General features: G+C 42.6%; 1 protein-coding gene across 1 annotated transcript; it reads right to left on the bottom strand.

Moving 5' to 3' along the window:
* Positions 1-943: 943 nt before the first annotated feature.
* Positions 944-10,814, bottom strand: LOC139638291 (golgin subfamily A member 6-like protein 22). Its single transcript, XM_071512393.1, has 10 exons — positions 10,585-10,814; positions 9,365-9,742; positions 8,128-8,524; positions 4,120-4,864; positions 3,815-4,035; positions 3,194-3,247; positions 2,447-2,605; positions 1,877-2,311; positions 1,534-1,621; positions 944-1,104 (listed from the first exon to the last, which is right to left on the bottom strand). Exons 1-10 carry the CDS (start codon positions 10,812-10,814, stop codon positions 944-946), a joined length of 2,868 nt encoding a protein of 955 aa, XP_071368494.1.
* Positions 10,815-16,019: the final 5,205 nt, after the last annotated feature.

Here is a 16,019-nt window from a genome sequence, read left to right on the forward strand (position 1 = left end):
TGTCAGATATACACATTTACAGATGGACATAGCCTGTATACAGAAATGTTTCCAGATGTGCAAATGTACACTATTAGCTGTTCTCATTACCAGATCATATTTAAAGATGAAGTGCCATATTCATGTGCAAGAACACAGATAAGAATTGTGCAAACTGTCGGCCTACAGAGTAGGGCAAACGGACAGAAATATGGAAATATTAGACCCAAATTCTCCACTTCATGCTTTTATTAATGAATCATAGCAACAGAGTGGCTTATACTGGATATTTGCCAGAGCAAATCCAGTCCTGATGTGGCTGGTGTTGAAGACATCAGGGAAGATGGTTTGTCATCCACAGGTTTCAGATGATATTGACATCCACAGGTTTCAGATGATATTGTCAGGTGACATCTCAGGAGTGGGTGGAGGTGTACTGTGGCAGAGCAGAATGGTCAAGGGTCGCAAACATCTGAGGGACGGCGCTGTGACAGGAACCTGCCTTGTGTTTGAAACCTCATACTTAATATACTAAGTGTTTTCAACATACTGCGTAGTATGTTGCTTTTGTGGGCGATGAAGGGCCCAGATGTATTCTACAGTGGCAAGAATGACCAGAACTGTAGAGGTTGCTGTATTTACTGTACAGGGACAGAAGAACAAATGCTTACATTTATCCAACTTAGGGAGGAGTATGAGTCTCTGATCACAGGACACCGACACTCCTCATCCCAGTAGTATATACATCAACAGTATGTCAGATGGATCTGTACTATACTGTTGCTTAACATGTTGAGAAGCATGCGATCTTCCCTCCATGTCAAATGTCACACATTTTCGATGTGAGTGTGACCAGAATCTGAGCGGTCATTCTCAGAGTACACTGAATCGTCACTTCAGTGTCGTATGCAGTATTCGTATCCGGTTCCAAACACAGGGGTTCTGAATAAAGGGATGGGGTTAATTAGTCAGATTCATCCGAATCATCCGATTCATCTTCCTTCAGCGCCTTCTGCCTCAGCTTTGCTCTCCACTCATTCTCCTTTTTACTCCTTTTCTCTTCTTTCAAGAGCAGTTGCCTCCTCTTCTCCTTGGCTTTCTCCTTTTTACGTTTGCACTCTGGGTCTAAAAGAGACAAAAGCAGAACAAGGGTTAAGTCACATGTTTGTCCCCAAGTTAGAATAGAATAGAATAGAACAGAATACATGTTGCAGCACATTCTTAAGGCTTCGTTTGGATCTTAGGAAGACCTCAGCGTCGAAACGTTGCGTTGCTGCATTAAATAAAGCGTTAAGAATGGAGCTCTAATCCAGTGTGCAGATAATCCTTAGTTCAACCCCTTTTCTGACTATTTTCTTTTTTGACTATTTTATCTAGCATCTGGCCCTGGTAGGTTGGAGGAGAACACCTCCACTACCCTTTTTGTAACTAATAAAACATACCTATGAGGCTTTAAATACAAGTTAAAGAAACAAAAACAAACCATGTATCTACAGCAGACACAGTGTCCTTCTATGAAATATATTCTAAAAGTAAGTAAACTGACTTCCTTACCGTCACACTCGTGCATGTAGTCCTCGGCTTCATAGGTTGCTGCAATGGCGTCTGCATTAGATCTGCTCTTCCTCTTGAAGTTCCAGCTCTTGAATCTCGCCACGAAACCTTTCTCAAGCTTTTGCAGACGTTGTTCCACCTCCTCCTCTTTCTTCTTTCTCTCCTCTGCCTCTCTCACCTGCCTCTCCCTCTCCTCTCTTTCCCTCCGCTGTCTCTCTCTCGCCTCCCTCACCCTCTCCTCTTTTTCCCTCTCCTTCCTCTCCCTCTCCTCTTTTTCCTTCTGCTGTCTCTCTCTCTCCTTCCTCTCCCTCTCCTCTTTTTCCCTCTGCTCTCTCTCTCTCGCCTCCGTCTCCATCCTCTCCGCCTCCCTCGCCTCCAGCAGGGCCTTTCTCCCCCGCGCCTCTTCCTCGGCGAACATCCTGTTTTGCCGCTCGTGCATCTGCCGCCTCTGCTCCAGGTCTCTCTGCGTCTCCTCCTCCTTCAGCTTCCTCTCGCGCTCCAGCCTCTCCTCTTCTTCCTTCCGCCGCTGCTCCTTCATCCTCTCCTCCACCACCTTCTTTATATGAGGAGGAGGCTCTATCCCCATCTTCCTCTGCCTCTCTAACCTGCCTTTGATGGTTTTTTGCTTTTGCAGCATCAACACCTTCCTCTCTGCCTCGGGGTTCAGGGCCTTCTCCTCTTCCTCAGTCTTCTGCTGTTGACCGGCCTTCTGACCATCTCCCCTGCCCTCTGGCTCTGACTGGCTGCTGCTGATCTTCTTCTCCTCCTCCTCCTCTCTCTTGCAGCTTTCCACCCGTCCGGTGTTGCGTCTCTCCTCTTGTTCTCTCTGCTCCTCCTCCCTCTCCTTTTCTCTCTCCTCCCTTGCCACCCTTTCTCTCTCCTCTCTTTCTCTCTTCTCCGTCTTCCTCTCCTCCCTTTCTCTCTCCTCTCTTTCTCTCTTCTCCGTCTTCCTCTCCTCGCTTTCTCTCTCCTCGCTTTCTCTCTTCTCCGTCTTCCTCTCCTCCCTTTCGCTTTCCTCTCGTTCTCTCTCCTCGCTTTCTCTCTTCTCCATCTTCCTCTCCTCTCTTTCTTGCTCCTCCCCCTTCCGCTCCTCTCTTTCTATCTCCTCTCGTTCTCTCTCCTCCCTTTCTCTCTCCTCTCTTGCTCTCTCCTTTCTTTCTCTCATCTCCCTCTTCCTCTCCTCTTCTTCTCTCTCCTCTCTTTCTTTCTCCTCTCTTTGTCTCTCTGCCATCTTCCTCTCCTCTCTTTCTCTCTCCTTTCTTGCTCTCTCCTTTCTTTCTCTCATCTCCCTCTTCCTCTCCTCTTTTTCTCTCTCCTCTCTTTCATTCTCCTCTCTTTGTCTCTCTGCCATCTTCCTCTCCTCCCTTTCTCTCTCCTCTCTTGCTCTCACCTTCCTTTCTCTCATCTCCCTCTTCCTCTCCTCTTTTTCTCTCTCCTCTCTTTGTCTCTCGGCCGTCTTCCTCTCCTCTCTTTCTCTCTCCTTTCTTTCTCTCTTCTCCGTCTTCCTCTCCTCTCTTTCTCTCTCCTCTTTTTCTCTCTCCTCCCTTTCTCTCTCCTCTCTTGCTCTCTCCTTTCTTTCTCTCATCTCCCTCTTCCTCTCCTCTTTTTCTCTCTCTCTTTCTTTCTCCTCTCTTTGTCTCTCTGCCGTCTTCCTCTCCTCTCTTTCTCTCTCCTTTCTTTCTCTCTTCTCCATCTTCCTCTCCTCTCTTTCTCTCTCCTTTCTTTCTCTCCTCTCCCTCTCCTCCTTTTCTCTCTCCTCTCTTTCTTTCTCCTCCCTCATCCTCTCCTGCCTTTCTCTCTCCTCTCTTTCTCTCTCCTCTCTTGCTCTCTCCTCCCTCTTCCTCTCCTCTCTTCCTCTCTCCTCCTGAATCACGTCCTTCCAACTGTCAGCCATGCTGCTGTCTTCTTCTGTCTGACTGGAGTCATCTGTTGATTCCAGTGTTTCTTCTCTTTCCTTTCTTTCTCTCTCCTTTCTTTCTCTCTCCTCCCTCTTCCTCTCCTCTCGTTCTCTCCCCTCTCTTGCTCTCTCCTCTCTTTCTCTCTCCTCTCTTGCTCTCTCCTCCCTCTTCCTCTCCTCTCTTCCTCTCTCCTCCTGAATCACGTCCTTCCAACTGTCAGCCATGCTGCTGTCTTCTTCTGTCTGACTGGAGTCATCTGTTGATTCCAGTGTTTCTTCTCTTTCCTTTCTTTCTCTCTCCTTTCTTTCTCTCTCCTCCCTCTTCCTCTCCTCTCGTTCTCTCCCCTCTCTTGCTCTCTCCTCTCTTTCTCTCTCCTCTCTTGCTCTCTCCTCCCTCTTCCTCTCCTCTCTTCCTCTCTCCTCCTGAATCACGTCCTTCCAACTGTCAGCCATGCTGCTGTCTTCTTCTGTCTGACTGGAGTCATCTGTTGATTCCAGTGTTTCTTCTCTTTCCTTTCTTTCTCTCTCCTTTCTTTCTCTCTCCTCCCTCTTCCTCTCCTCTCGTTCTCTCCCCTCTCTTGCTCTCTCCTCTCTTTCTCTCTCCTCTCTTGCTCTCTCCTCTCTTCCTCTCTCCTCCTGAATCACGTCCTTCCAACTGTCAGCCATGCTGCTGTCTTCTTCTGTCTGACTGGAGTCATCTGTTGATTCCAGTGTTTCTTCTCTTTCCTCTCTTTCTCTTTCCTCTCGTTCTCTCTTCTCCCTTGCCTCCCTTTCTCTTGCCTCCCTTTCTCTCTCATTCCTTTCTTGCTCCTCTCTCTTCCTCTCCTCATTTTCTCTCTCCTCTCTTTCTTTCTCCTCCCTCATCCTCTCCTGCCTTTCTCTCTCCTCTCTTTCTTTCTCCTCCCTCATCCTCTCCTGCCTTTCTCTCTCCTCTCTTTCTTTCTCCTCTCTTTCTTTCTCCTCCCTCATCCTCTCCTGCCTTTCTCTCTCCTCTCTTTCTTTCTCCTCCCTCATCCTCTCCTGCCTTTCTCTCTCCTTCCTTTCTCTCTCCTCTCTTTCTTTCTCCTCCCTCATCCTCTCCTGCCTTTCTCTCTCCTCTCTTTCTTTCTCCTCCCTCATCCTCTCCTGCCTTTCTCTCTCCTCTCTTTCTCTCTCCTCTCTTTCTTTCTCCTCCCTCATCCTCTCCTGCCTTTCTCTCTCCTCTCTTTCTTTCTCCTCCCTCATCCTCTCCTGCCTTTCTCTCTCCTCTCTTTCTTTCTCCTCTCTTTCTCTCTCCTCTCTTGCTCTCTCCTCTCTTCCTCTCTCCTGCTGAATCACGTCCTTCCAACTTTTGGCCCTACCGTCTTCTTCAGTGTGACTGTCCTTTGTTGGTTCCAGTCTTTCTTCTCCTGCATCAGTCGCTAACTCTTCCATTTGGTCTTGAAATTTCTTAAGCTGAATTTGAAATGGAGAAACGTTAATATTTGTGTGAAACAGACTATACATACAGGTCTGAGGTGTGGCATCTTAAGCACTGTACGCCACTGTATACTAGTGATGGGAGAAACAAGGCTTTCTGAAGCATTGAACCAATTGCTTCAGAAAATGATTCACTGTGGAAACGCTCGAAACACGGCACACTGGTGACATCAAATGCGTGTAAAGGGAAGACCCAAAAAAAACCCATCTATAATAATTCAACGATTTGGAAGTCGCTTGCATTTCATTTAAGAGTCTAATTTTGCCAATCTGAGTAAGTAAAACATATTGTTTGAAAGTATTTGCAATAAAGTATAAAATCTCACCTTTGTGTGGCTTGTCCTAGTTGTTTTCATATGGATGTCTTAAAAGTGGCTGCCACTCTACTTCTACGCCTCTTGCCTGTGCGCTGTAAATCGTTAGCCCCGTTGGGGGCTCGCCGAACAGGGAAGAGGCGTAGAAGAAGAGTGGCAGCCATTTTTAAGACATCCATATGAAAACAACTAGGACAAGCCACACATTTTTATTTTTATACTTTATTGCAAATTCTTGGCAAATTGGCAAAATTTGGTGCGGAAACATTGCCCACATGAAGTCAAAGTGCAGTAAAGAATATTTTCAGAACGGGTTTTAATTCTAGAGGAAATTTGTACCTTATGCAGTCACTAATCCTTTTCTTGTGAAAACTGAACTATTTAAGTTCTTGCGTAATATAAAGCTAAAATCCTTCTACAGTTCTAGGATTGAAGCTTAGTCTCCTAGACCTACAGAGTGTTCTATCTTTAGAGCTAAAAGCACATTCACCCCTTATGCAGACTGGCTGAAAATGACATTGATGAAGAATTGATAAAGCAGTCTGAAAATCCATTTGTTCGTAAACACAACATGTCTAGAAGCCAAAAGAGTGCTTTAGAAGATTTGATGAATGATCACTCTATCACCATTCAACGAGCTGACAAAGGTGGCGGTATTGTGGTCCTAAACACCAGTAAATACATTGAAAAAATCAAAGCCATGTTGGGGGATGAAATGTGTTATAAGAAATTAACTTTTGACCCCACATCCAAATACAAAGTTGAAATAAATCGGATTCTCAATGTGGGTTTACAAAACAAACGGCTTTCAAACCAGGAATTTAAATATCTCTCTGTAAACCACCCTAGCGTACCTGTACTATATGCATTGCCAAAGATACATAAATCTCTTGAAAATCCCCCCTTGAGACCTATAGTATCGGGCATTGGATCTCTCACTGAGAAAATCTCTCGCTTCATAAAATAAAATGCTGAAGCCATCCTCTGTCAACTAGGCTACGTCATGAGCTACGATGAGTGCTCTAGAAATATTCAATCTATTGTAAACAAGTACTGGTATATTCTATCTTCTGACACCAAACAGGCTTTTATAAATGGCTGCTTCCCTGCAGGAGCTGCACATCTTGTAGCTTTATGGCAAAAGGAAATAACTTTGCTTGTCCACAAACTTCAAAGACTTACAACATGAAGTCAAAAGCGACACAAAAGGTGTAATTTCCATGCTAAGATGTCCCTGTCCCTGTCCAGGTGTATATAAGCAAAACTATACGCTCTCTAAAAATACGACTTGGGGAACATAAATCTGGGGGCATTACTTCACCTGTTGCAAGACTTCATAGAAAATAATCATTCTGTTAAAGAGCTTCAGTGTATGGGGATAGAGAAAGTAATGCCAGCCCGCAGAGGAGGTGATTTTGATATGAAACTACTCCAAAGGGAGGCCTTCTGGATATAGACTAGACTTTGTTCCATGTCACCAGGGGGCCTTAATGTGGACTTAGACCTTACTTCATTCCTATACACCTTTTTGCATGTACTATGCCATCGTATTTGGAACCTGTAGACAGCCCTATAGAGTTATGACAGCTCTGCCTGATGTTTTCTATAGTGGCTGCTTGCAGATTCCAAAGTACCGACGTGTCTTATCGTCTCTATGATGTAGATATATACAGTATAAACACATAACCTGAATGTATTTGTGTCTATGAGCGATCTCACAGATTTATGAACGGCCCTACTTGTTATCCTCTGTGGTGACCATCCATGTTCATCAATTCTTCATCTGTATTTATTCTGTGTGTTACTGATTTTGACTGCTCTGTGTCTGACAACCTATCTACTCGTGTGATTACCTCTCACAGATTGGCCAGCAGCTCTAATTGAATGCAGCTGGGCCTATCTGTATAAAAGATGATGGGAGGCTACTAAGCTTGAGCCTGCACACTGAAGAAGGCACTAGCCGAAACGTCTGCACGATTTCCCTTCTGCATTCATAAATTTTTTTTAAAACGAATAGAATGAGAACACAAACGATCTTGGAAAACATATTTCTTCTTTGACTGCCAACCACTTTCTCCACTGAGAACTGGTTTTAGTGGAACGACTCGGGACTGGCACCCACGCAGTGTAGTGCCAGTCCCAACGGGGCTAGTATGAGCTATGAGTTATGACAGCTGATTTGAGATCAGTAGTTGCCATACATTTGACACGGGTTCACTTTGGGGTCGACCCACGAGCGTTGAACAATCAAGCGTCAAAACAGTACGACGTAACAAAAAATTAATTTGCAGAAATCATGTGACTTAGCCACTTTGATACGAAGCACTGTTTCAACACAGCAGTGTCGCAAAGGTTTCGAAGCGTTTCAACACGGTGTTTCAAGTCTGCCCATCACTACTTCCTACTACTGACACAATACACTACTAAGCTTATAGGTGGGGTGGGCGATATGGTTGAAATCAATATCATGATAATCATAAGGATTTTTCTCAATATCAATATGTATCACGATATGGTTCATGTATGCAAAATCACTTTAAATAATCAAATTAATGTTCATCACATTGACCCGATGGTGATGTTAGGTGTGATGTCAAACAAAATAGAAATATTCAAATAATATACCGACCATACCTCATTTTATGAGAGTTTTTAAGCAAAATTTGCTTGTCATCATCAATTCAGACAGCAGAAATTTGTGTCACGATATCAAAATATCTTTATATCATCACGATATGATTCCACTGAAAGACGATAAACGATAATATTGAATTATTGCCCAGTGTGGTATTTTCTGAATGTTACTGAAAAGTTGTTTGTGCTGGTTGCCTTTGTAGGGCAGTACTTTCTGCAACAACAAAACAAATCTAAAACAACTTATAGCTCATGCACTCATTGATTTCTGTTGTTTGAATAAAAACTTACCTCCAGCCTCAGGTCCGCCATGGCCTGGTGGTTGTTGTTTTCACTCAAGTATCGCTCAAACAATCCCACCAGCAACTGGTTCAAACACTTGACCAAATTGCTTGTTCGCTCACGGGTCCTCAGCTCCTTCTCCAATTTCTTGGCCTTCTCCTGCCATCTTTCCAGATCCTGGAGGGCTGCCTTCTGATCAACCATGATCTCCCTAGCCATCTTGCTGTTGACCTTAGCCCTACATTTAAAGCTTCTGAGATGAGCGTTCTCAGTCTGGAGCTCCAAGATCATTTCGCTCTGATCCTCTATGGTGGTCCTGAGCGCCACGATCTGTTGACTGCTGTGCTGTCTCTCAAACATCAGCTTGTCTGTCAGGATCTGAATTTTCCTGTCTCTCTCTGTCAGCCTGGCAAGAGATAAAGTCACAGTATACGGTCATTAGCCACACATTTCAAACCAGAGCAACAGCAGTTTTATCACCTGTGAATACTCTGAGCAGAAACACAGCCTGTGTTTTCTTCAAATGATTGTCATTTTACACTTAACAGTAAGCAAAGTAGACAGCAGAATTTACTGTCAATAAAACGGCCAAAAACCAAAGCTAGCAAGCAATCTATTATATCTTAGTAGACAGCTACACAACACTATACTTCCTTGCATGCATTGAGGGTCTAAGGCTGGTGGTGCTGGGGAGGTTAGGTCAGTGGTTCTCAACCTTTTTCATATCAAGGACCCCTAATTTAGTCCACATTAGGGCCCCAGACCCCCATTTGATGAGGTTTTGTCTCTTGGACCCAAATCAGAGAATATTTGTATTGCTAGATATGATTTTGTCCAGAATCCCATGACTATTTGTATTGTAGGTAGAGAGATAACAGTGAAACTATGATCAAAACAATCATTCTTCTACATTTTCTAATTGTGTTAACTTCCTGTAAATGAAATAATGGTGAAGTTTAACAATTCATCAATTTGCTGGGGACCCCCTGGAACCCTCTCAAGGATCCCTGGTGGTCCCCGGACCCCACATTGAGAACCACTGGGTTACAGTAGGTTATGTAGAATAGCTAGGCTGTTATTTCTTGCTTTTGTGTGTATTGTGCTACTCCTGATCTTTGTCCTATATCATTCTGTTCTCTGGTTGATTGTTGATCAGTTAGATGTAGTTAGGCTCATTCTCTGTCCTATGAGACACGCATGTGATAAAGGGCTATAGAAATAAACTTGAACTTGAACTTGTACTTACTGATGGTTCGCAACAGGAGCAGGGAATGGTTGGCATCGAGCTCTGTTGGCCGCTGAAGTGATGGAAGCGTTAGCCACCTGACGTCTCAAGCCTTCGTAAAAGTTTGCCAGGAATGCAGGGCTGTAGGTGTCGTGCTGCGGGGCTCCAGATCCCGGGATGAAATTATTTGTCGGGATGGTGCCTGGCCCAGCAGGGGGAATCCCAGCTGGAGAAGGAGATGTCCCACTCATCTCGACTGTCTCCTGAGCTGGATTGTACAGGGTCACTGAGGGCGAGGACTTCTCTGAAGAGCCTGTCCTCGTCTCACAGTTCACCTTTGTAATGTCTGTTTCTGTTGTTTGTTGTCTGTTGTTAATTTTCCTGTCTCTCTCTGTCAGCCTGGCAAGAGATAAAGTCACAGTATACGGTCATTAGCCACACATTTCAAACCAGAGCAACAGCAGTTTTATCACCTGTGAATACTCTGAGCAGAAAAACAGCCTGTGTTTTCTCTTCAAATGATTGTCATTTTACACTTAACAGTAAGCAAAGTAGACAGCAGAATTTACTGTCAATAAAACGGCCAAAAACCAAAGCTAGCAAGCAATCTATTATATCTTAGTAGACAGCTACACAACACTATACTTCCTTGCATGCAATAAGGGTCTAAGGCTGGTGGTGCTGGGTAGGTTAGGTCAGTGGTTCTCAACCTTTTTCATATCAAGGACCCCTAATTTAGTCCACATTAGGGCCCCAGACCCCCATTTGATGAGGTTTTGTCTCTTGGACCCAAATCAGAGAATATTTGTATTGCTAGATATGATTTTGTCCAGAATCCCATGACTATTTGTATTGTAGGTAGAGAGATAACAGTGAAACTATGATCAAAACAATCATTCTTCTACATTTTCTAATTGTGTTAACTTCCTGTAAATGAAATAATGGTGAAGTTTAACAATTCATCAATTTGCTGGGGACCCCCTGGAACCCTCTCAAGGATCCCTGGTGGTCCCCGGACCCCACATTGAGAACCACTGGGTTACAGTAGGTTATGTAGAATAGCTAGGCTGTTATTTCTTGCTTTTGTGTGTATTGTGCTACTCCTGATCTTTGTCCTATATCATTCTGTTCTCTGGTTGATTGTTGATCAGTTAGATGTAGTTAGGCTCATTCTCTGTCCTATGAGACACGCATGTGATAAAGGGCTATAGAAATAAACTTGAACTTGAACTTGTACTTACTGATGGTTCGCAACAGGAGCAGGGAACGGTTGGCGTCGAGCTCTGTTGGCCGCTGAAGTGATGGAAGCGTTAGCCACCTGACGTCTCAAGCCTTCGTAAAAGTTTTCCAGGAATGCAGGGCTGTAGGTGTCGTGCTGCGGGGCTCCAGATCCCGGGATGAAATTATTTGTCGGGATGGTGCCTGGCCCAGCAGGGGGGATCCCAGCTGGAGACGGAGATGTCCCACTCATCTCGACTGTCTCCTGAGCTGGATTGTACAGGGTCACTGAGGGCGAGGACTTCTCTGAAGAGCCTGTCCTCGTCTCACAATTCACCTTTGTAATGTCTGTTTCTGTTGTTTGTTGTCTGTTGTTAATGCCTGTCTCTGCAGTTACAAACACACAGTAAATACATTAATATTTCAACATCATTTATTTATTATTAGCCATTCCTAGTACATTGCTATGCTTTGAAATAAGCATAATAGAGCAAATTCTTTCATTTTGGTTAACCAAACTCAACTGAACTGTATTTCTATAATCAATACACTTGTTAGAACTGTGCATCCTGAACAAGCTACAAATAACACTCTGTTAGTGTATATATCATTTGCATATTGTTTGGCCAAAGGCAGTATGGTGTAGTTATACTTCACACATTACAAGAGTCTCAAAAAACAAACAATAATTCCTAACATTCACTATGGGGCCTATAAAATATTTGGAACTGAATTACATAATACTGACTTACGCAGTTACACATCTAATATATTCACTAAAATACTACCACTACTGCTACTGCTACTGCTACTAGCAAATTTAGAGGAGTACTTACCGTTCCAGAGTCCAGAGATACTGTGGCTGTTTTTTGACCTGCGTGTGTATTTATCTGGTCTGGCCCATTATGATGTCATATGATTCCATAAACACCAACTCTGCAGATGGAACTCCATCAGTTGTATTGACTCTTGACCCTTACCAATGCAGTACTGAATTAACCCATTATGATGCCATATGATTCCATAAACACCAACACTGCATGATGAAACTCCATCAGCTGTGTTGACTCTCCTTCCCATATCCTGATTTAAACCAGACAATGTTTGATTATCTTCCCAGCAGAGCTTTAATGGGTTATTCCAAAATCATCTCTCTACTACAGCACAACCAGAGTAATAAAAATATTTGTATTCAGGTTTTTAATAGTATAGTGCGTTTCTTTCATTGGTGTAGATGGAAAATAACTAAATATCTGTCATCCCACAACCTGTCTTAGATACTAGAGCTGGTTTCTTGACAGCCACTGAATATGGATGTGTGCAACTTTGGAGGCACATAGAGCTAAAGAGTGAGGAAAGGGTTCAAGTTAATGAGATTAGATCTCAGTGTCAGTGTTTGGGCGCTGCTTATGGGCATTAATTGGTTAGGCATAAAACAATCATGTTGTTGTTTTTTAAATATAACATGTTTGTAATCATACATGTGTATAATTTATGAGATAAATGTAAATTTAACAGGTTGGACATGTAATGAGAGTCAAAGAAATTGGATTAAAGAGAAAGATTTTAGTTGGCCACCGGCGACCGTCTACTGCGCATGTCAGAAGTCTGGGCGGCGGCTGTTTGAAAGATTACAGGCGCCAAATAGGACGTTGCCTGCTACATTTCGGTGAGGATTTCAATGTTTTATTATAAATCATGAAGTAGTTTGATAAAACTTAGTTTCAAATGGCCTCATCACATTATTTTTGCTGCTAGATTGCTTTGGTAGGCCTACACTTGCTGGCAAAAAACGATTCTTAATGAGTATAAACCGAATGAATGAGCTGACAGCTAATGTTACTGTAGCAGTAATTCGGTTGTTTGTAGTTTAAATACTTGAAGGTTAGTTGAAAACTGATTCTCTGAAAACGCCAACGACATTGGTGGCCGGTGGGATTTTCTCCGTCTGTAGTTATTTCCCACATGGCAGACACTGAAGCTAGCTAACGTCAGCTAATTTGAGCAAATGTTAGCTTTAGACAGCCTAGCCCGTTCGGCAGCTAGCTAGTCAAATGTCGGGTTTATGTAACGTTAGTTGCAAGTAACTGAAGGGGGCTACTGCATTGCAGTGACAGAACGAGATGTGAATGAACAAAAATACTTTATTTAACGTCCTATCCCTAAATAGATAGAATAGATATGTAGGTCTAGTTAATACTTAAATGCTGAGTAGCATTTTGAAGGCATTCGAGTTTCAAAGTTTGAGCCTTTTCCTCATCCAGATCACGAGCTAACAAGTTGCTAATGAGCCATCTACACAGACAGTGAGTACAAAATCCTTTAGATATATTTGTAATGTGATTTTTTTCTAAGTTAGAGATTGGTCATTGTGGCAAAGGCTTTATCATTTTGGGCACTGTGCGACACTGTGTCTAACAGTTATTATTTTGGAGGTGGTTCAAGTGGTTTTGATATAATACAGTTCCAAAATCAAGCTGTTTAGGTTGTATTGCAGTTGTCATCAAGGAGTGAGAAATGAAGACTGGTGCTGCAGTGAGCGACCCCACGACAGCCTCAGTGCAGTCTATTTCTGATCCAAAGTATCATGTGGTCTTGCCTAGTTGTCAGTCACTTGTTGAGGCTACCAAGACTTCTATCAATGCACAGGACGTGATGTCATTGTTCTGATGGTAGCTAGTTATGTCTTTGCAGATAAATGCACAGGATGTGATGTCATTGTTCTGTAAGTATATTGTTTTCGTTTTTTTTTAGATAAATTACTTCCTTCCTCCTTCATATGGGAGTTTGCCAGCATATTGCTCTATGTTTATGGTGATTGTTCTCTACCCTAGATATCCAACGCAGCTACACTGGATGAACTGCATGCGTCAGTTGACAGACATTCCAGCTTGTTGCAGACTGCCGGTTGCTTTCAGTACCCTGGTGGTGTGGATGACAAAAAGAGGATCATAAAGGATTTCATGCAGTGGTACATCATTTACCGCAACCATTTCTCAATACAAAGGTAATGTGTCTGCCTAATTTGACCTAAGTTAAAGATGTTCATTCAGTTCTTTTCAAGTCAAACGCATTAGAATTAAAATGCTAAAGCAATGTTACTACGAACGAAGGGCTGGCGTTTCTCTAAGGGTTCAGAAAATAAGGACAACCTCATAGAAAGCATACTTGGCAGGTCTACAAAAAAGGTTAATAAAGGAATTGAGGAACTGAATTTTCATTTTTGGGTAAAGTATTCCTTTAAAGCAGTTTGACATGTGTATTGAAGCTCTCCTCCACCTCATTAAACTTAGATGCTTACAACTTAAAGCCACCTGCAGTATGTATGTGAATTAATATTGAAAAGCCTAAAAGCATGCGTGCTATGACCAATTGTGATACCAGGCCGATTGAGGGTTTACAAGAGTGCAGTTGTATCTGAGAGGTGGATTCTTCACTAGACAATCCTGTACTTTTGAGAGAATTTAATTTTCAGTTGAGTTTGCTTCACTCAAGTTACTCTGACATTTAATGTATCATCTTGGTCTTTGTCAAAGAGGTGAATATGCAAGATTATTTGATATAAGATAAGATTGATAATAATAATAATAATAAACATTTAAATTGTTGGATTCTTAGTTATTTGACTGCATGTAAATGTTGACAGATTTTACATTGAGTGGATTAACAAATTAGGTTCATGTGGTTGGTGGGACTGCTCCAAGTAAGATGCTGCCATTGTTGTTAGCATCTTAGAGGCGATGATTGCTCTAAATGTTTTCTAGATTCAAGGATGGGCTTTCAACACTGGATGTCATTCATGCTTTGGAGCAGCATGCATCTGTATTCAGGGCCTTTATGTGCTCAAGTGTGGAACAGCTGACATCTGCAACATTGGAGGAAATCTTTGAGGTTCAGCTCAGTGAAGAAGGCAGCACAAGACGACAGGAAGAAACCAGAGTACTAGGATTCTGGAGAGACTATCTTCTTGAGACAGAAGGTTTATTTTAATTAGAACAGTTGTTCTCATCTTGATATCATCTTCTATTGATGGCAGTTCTATTGAAATGTGATATTTTATAACTAAACTCAATACGTCTACTTTTTTTCAGATAAACGAACAGGGCTCTTCCTCCAGGACATCCTGATGTTTACCACTGGAGTGAACACACTGCCTCCCTCTGGAATCCAGCCACGACCCAAACTGGTTTTTCAGTGGACGTCTCGCTTCCCAGTCAGCAGAACCTGTGCAAACACAATCGAAATACCGATGTCCAAGACTTATGACCAGTTTCAAAACGACATGGACTGGTTTTGGACTCCACTAATTTCAAAGATTGTCATTACATATCAGCCATGTTCTTCAGTGTAATATAGTTTTCCACACAGGACTCCCACGTCAATGGCTGCATCAGACCACTCCATCTCTGTAGGTCCTCAAAGTATGCCTGGAGATGGTCATCTCCACATACACTGTGGGTTGACTCGACCGCAAACTGGCCCAGTTCCTCCTGTGAGACTGGGAACCCACAGTCAGTTCCACCAAACCTGGGAGTAAAATATGCATATCATTCATAAAGTTCAACTTTTACATTTACGTTTGTTTTCAGTCAACTGGCACGCTGTAATTCTGGGCAGCAAATGTATATTGTGGTTCATCTGTAAGCAGGAAGTTGATAAGTTTTGCAATTTTGTAACTTATGTTTGTAAATTAACTAATTTTCTGGTTAATTGTCTAGTAAGCAATGTTACCATTCCCAGTAGTTAATAGTTCATCAAAAAAAAAAAAAGTTATGTCATTCAGCTGTCAGCTGAAACTCCATCCAAGTTTGTACAAGTGAGTTAGCTACTGCAGTTCTATTTCAGCCTCTTCCCAAACAATTGAAGGTAATGAGGTTCAGTTCTTTACATTAAATGACCCCCTGATCCAATTCTCTCCAATTGGTTAGGAGAAGGCTGAAATGGAACTGCAGTAGCTACTTGTGGTTGTACAAACTTACAGAGTAATGGCTGACATGAGGTGACAGAATCTTCATTTACTAGGGAAAACTGTATTTTGATTGAAAGCTACTCAACAGGCAACTGAATTTAATTGCATTTTTAGACAGTAACTAGAAGTAAATCTGATAAAAATGTAAAAATAATTTTTAATTGACAGAAACAAACCTGTGAGGCAGGTTGTACATGACATCTGGTTTCCCAGATGGACAACGAGACTGGTTAACAGGTCTGATGGTATGCGTGTTCCACTTTTCCCTGCATTCATCAAGGTCCCTCTGTAGCACACCCATGAACACGAACCGCACTAGGCATGTGTGCTCATGACTGCCACTGAAGAGATGTCTCTCCCTCAGGTCATTCATGAGGTCCATCCAGAATTGAGACCTGAACACAGACTCAAATTAGAGCTGTAGTTTGTTTTAGGTGATGCATTTCCATGTAATGGATTCAAAATTAACATTATAATGATCATCATCAA

The sequence above is a fragment of the Centroberyx affinis genome, unplaced genomic scaffold, assembly GCF_046629955.1.
Source record: "Centroberyx affinis isolate AG114_WGS23_722 - 3 ecotype Tasmania unplaced genomic scaffold, CSIRO-AGI_Caff_v1 ptg006247l_1, whole genome shotgun sequence".
NCBI lineage: Eukaryota > Metazoa > Chordata > Actinopteri > Beryciformes > Berycidae > Centroberyx > Centroberyx affinis.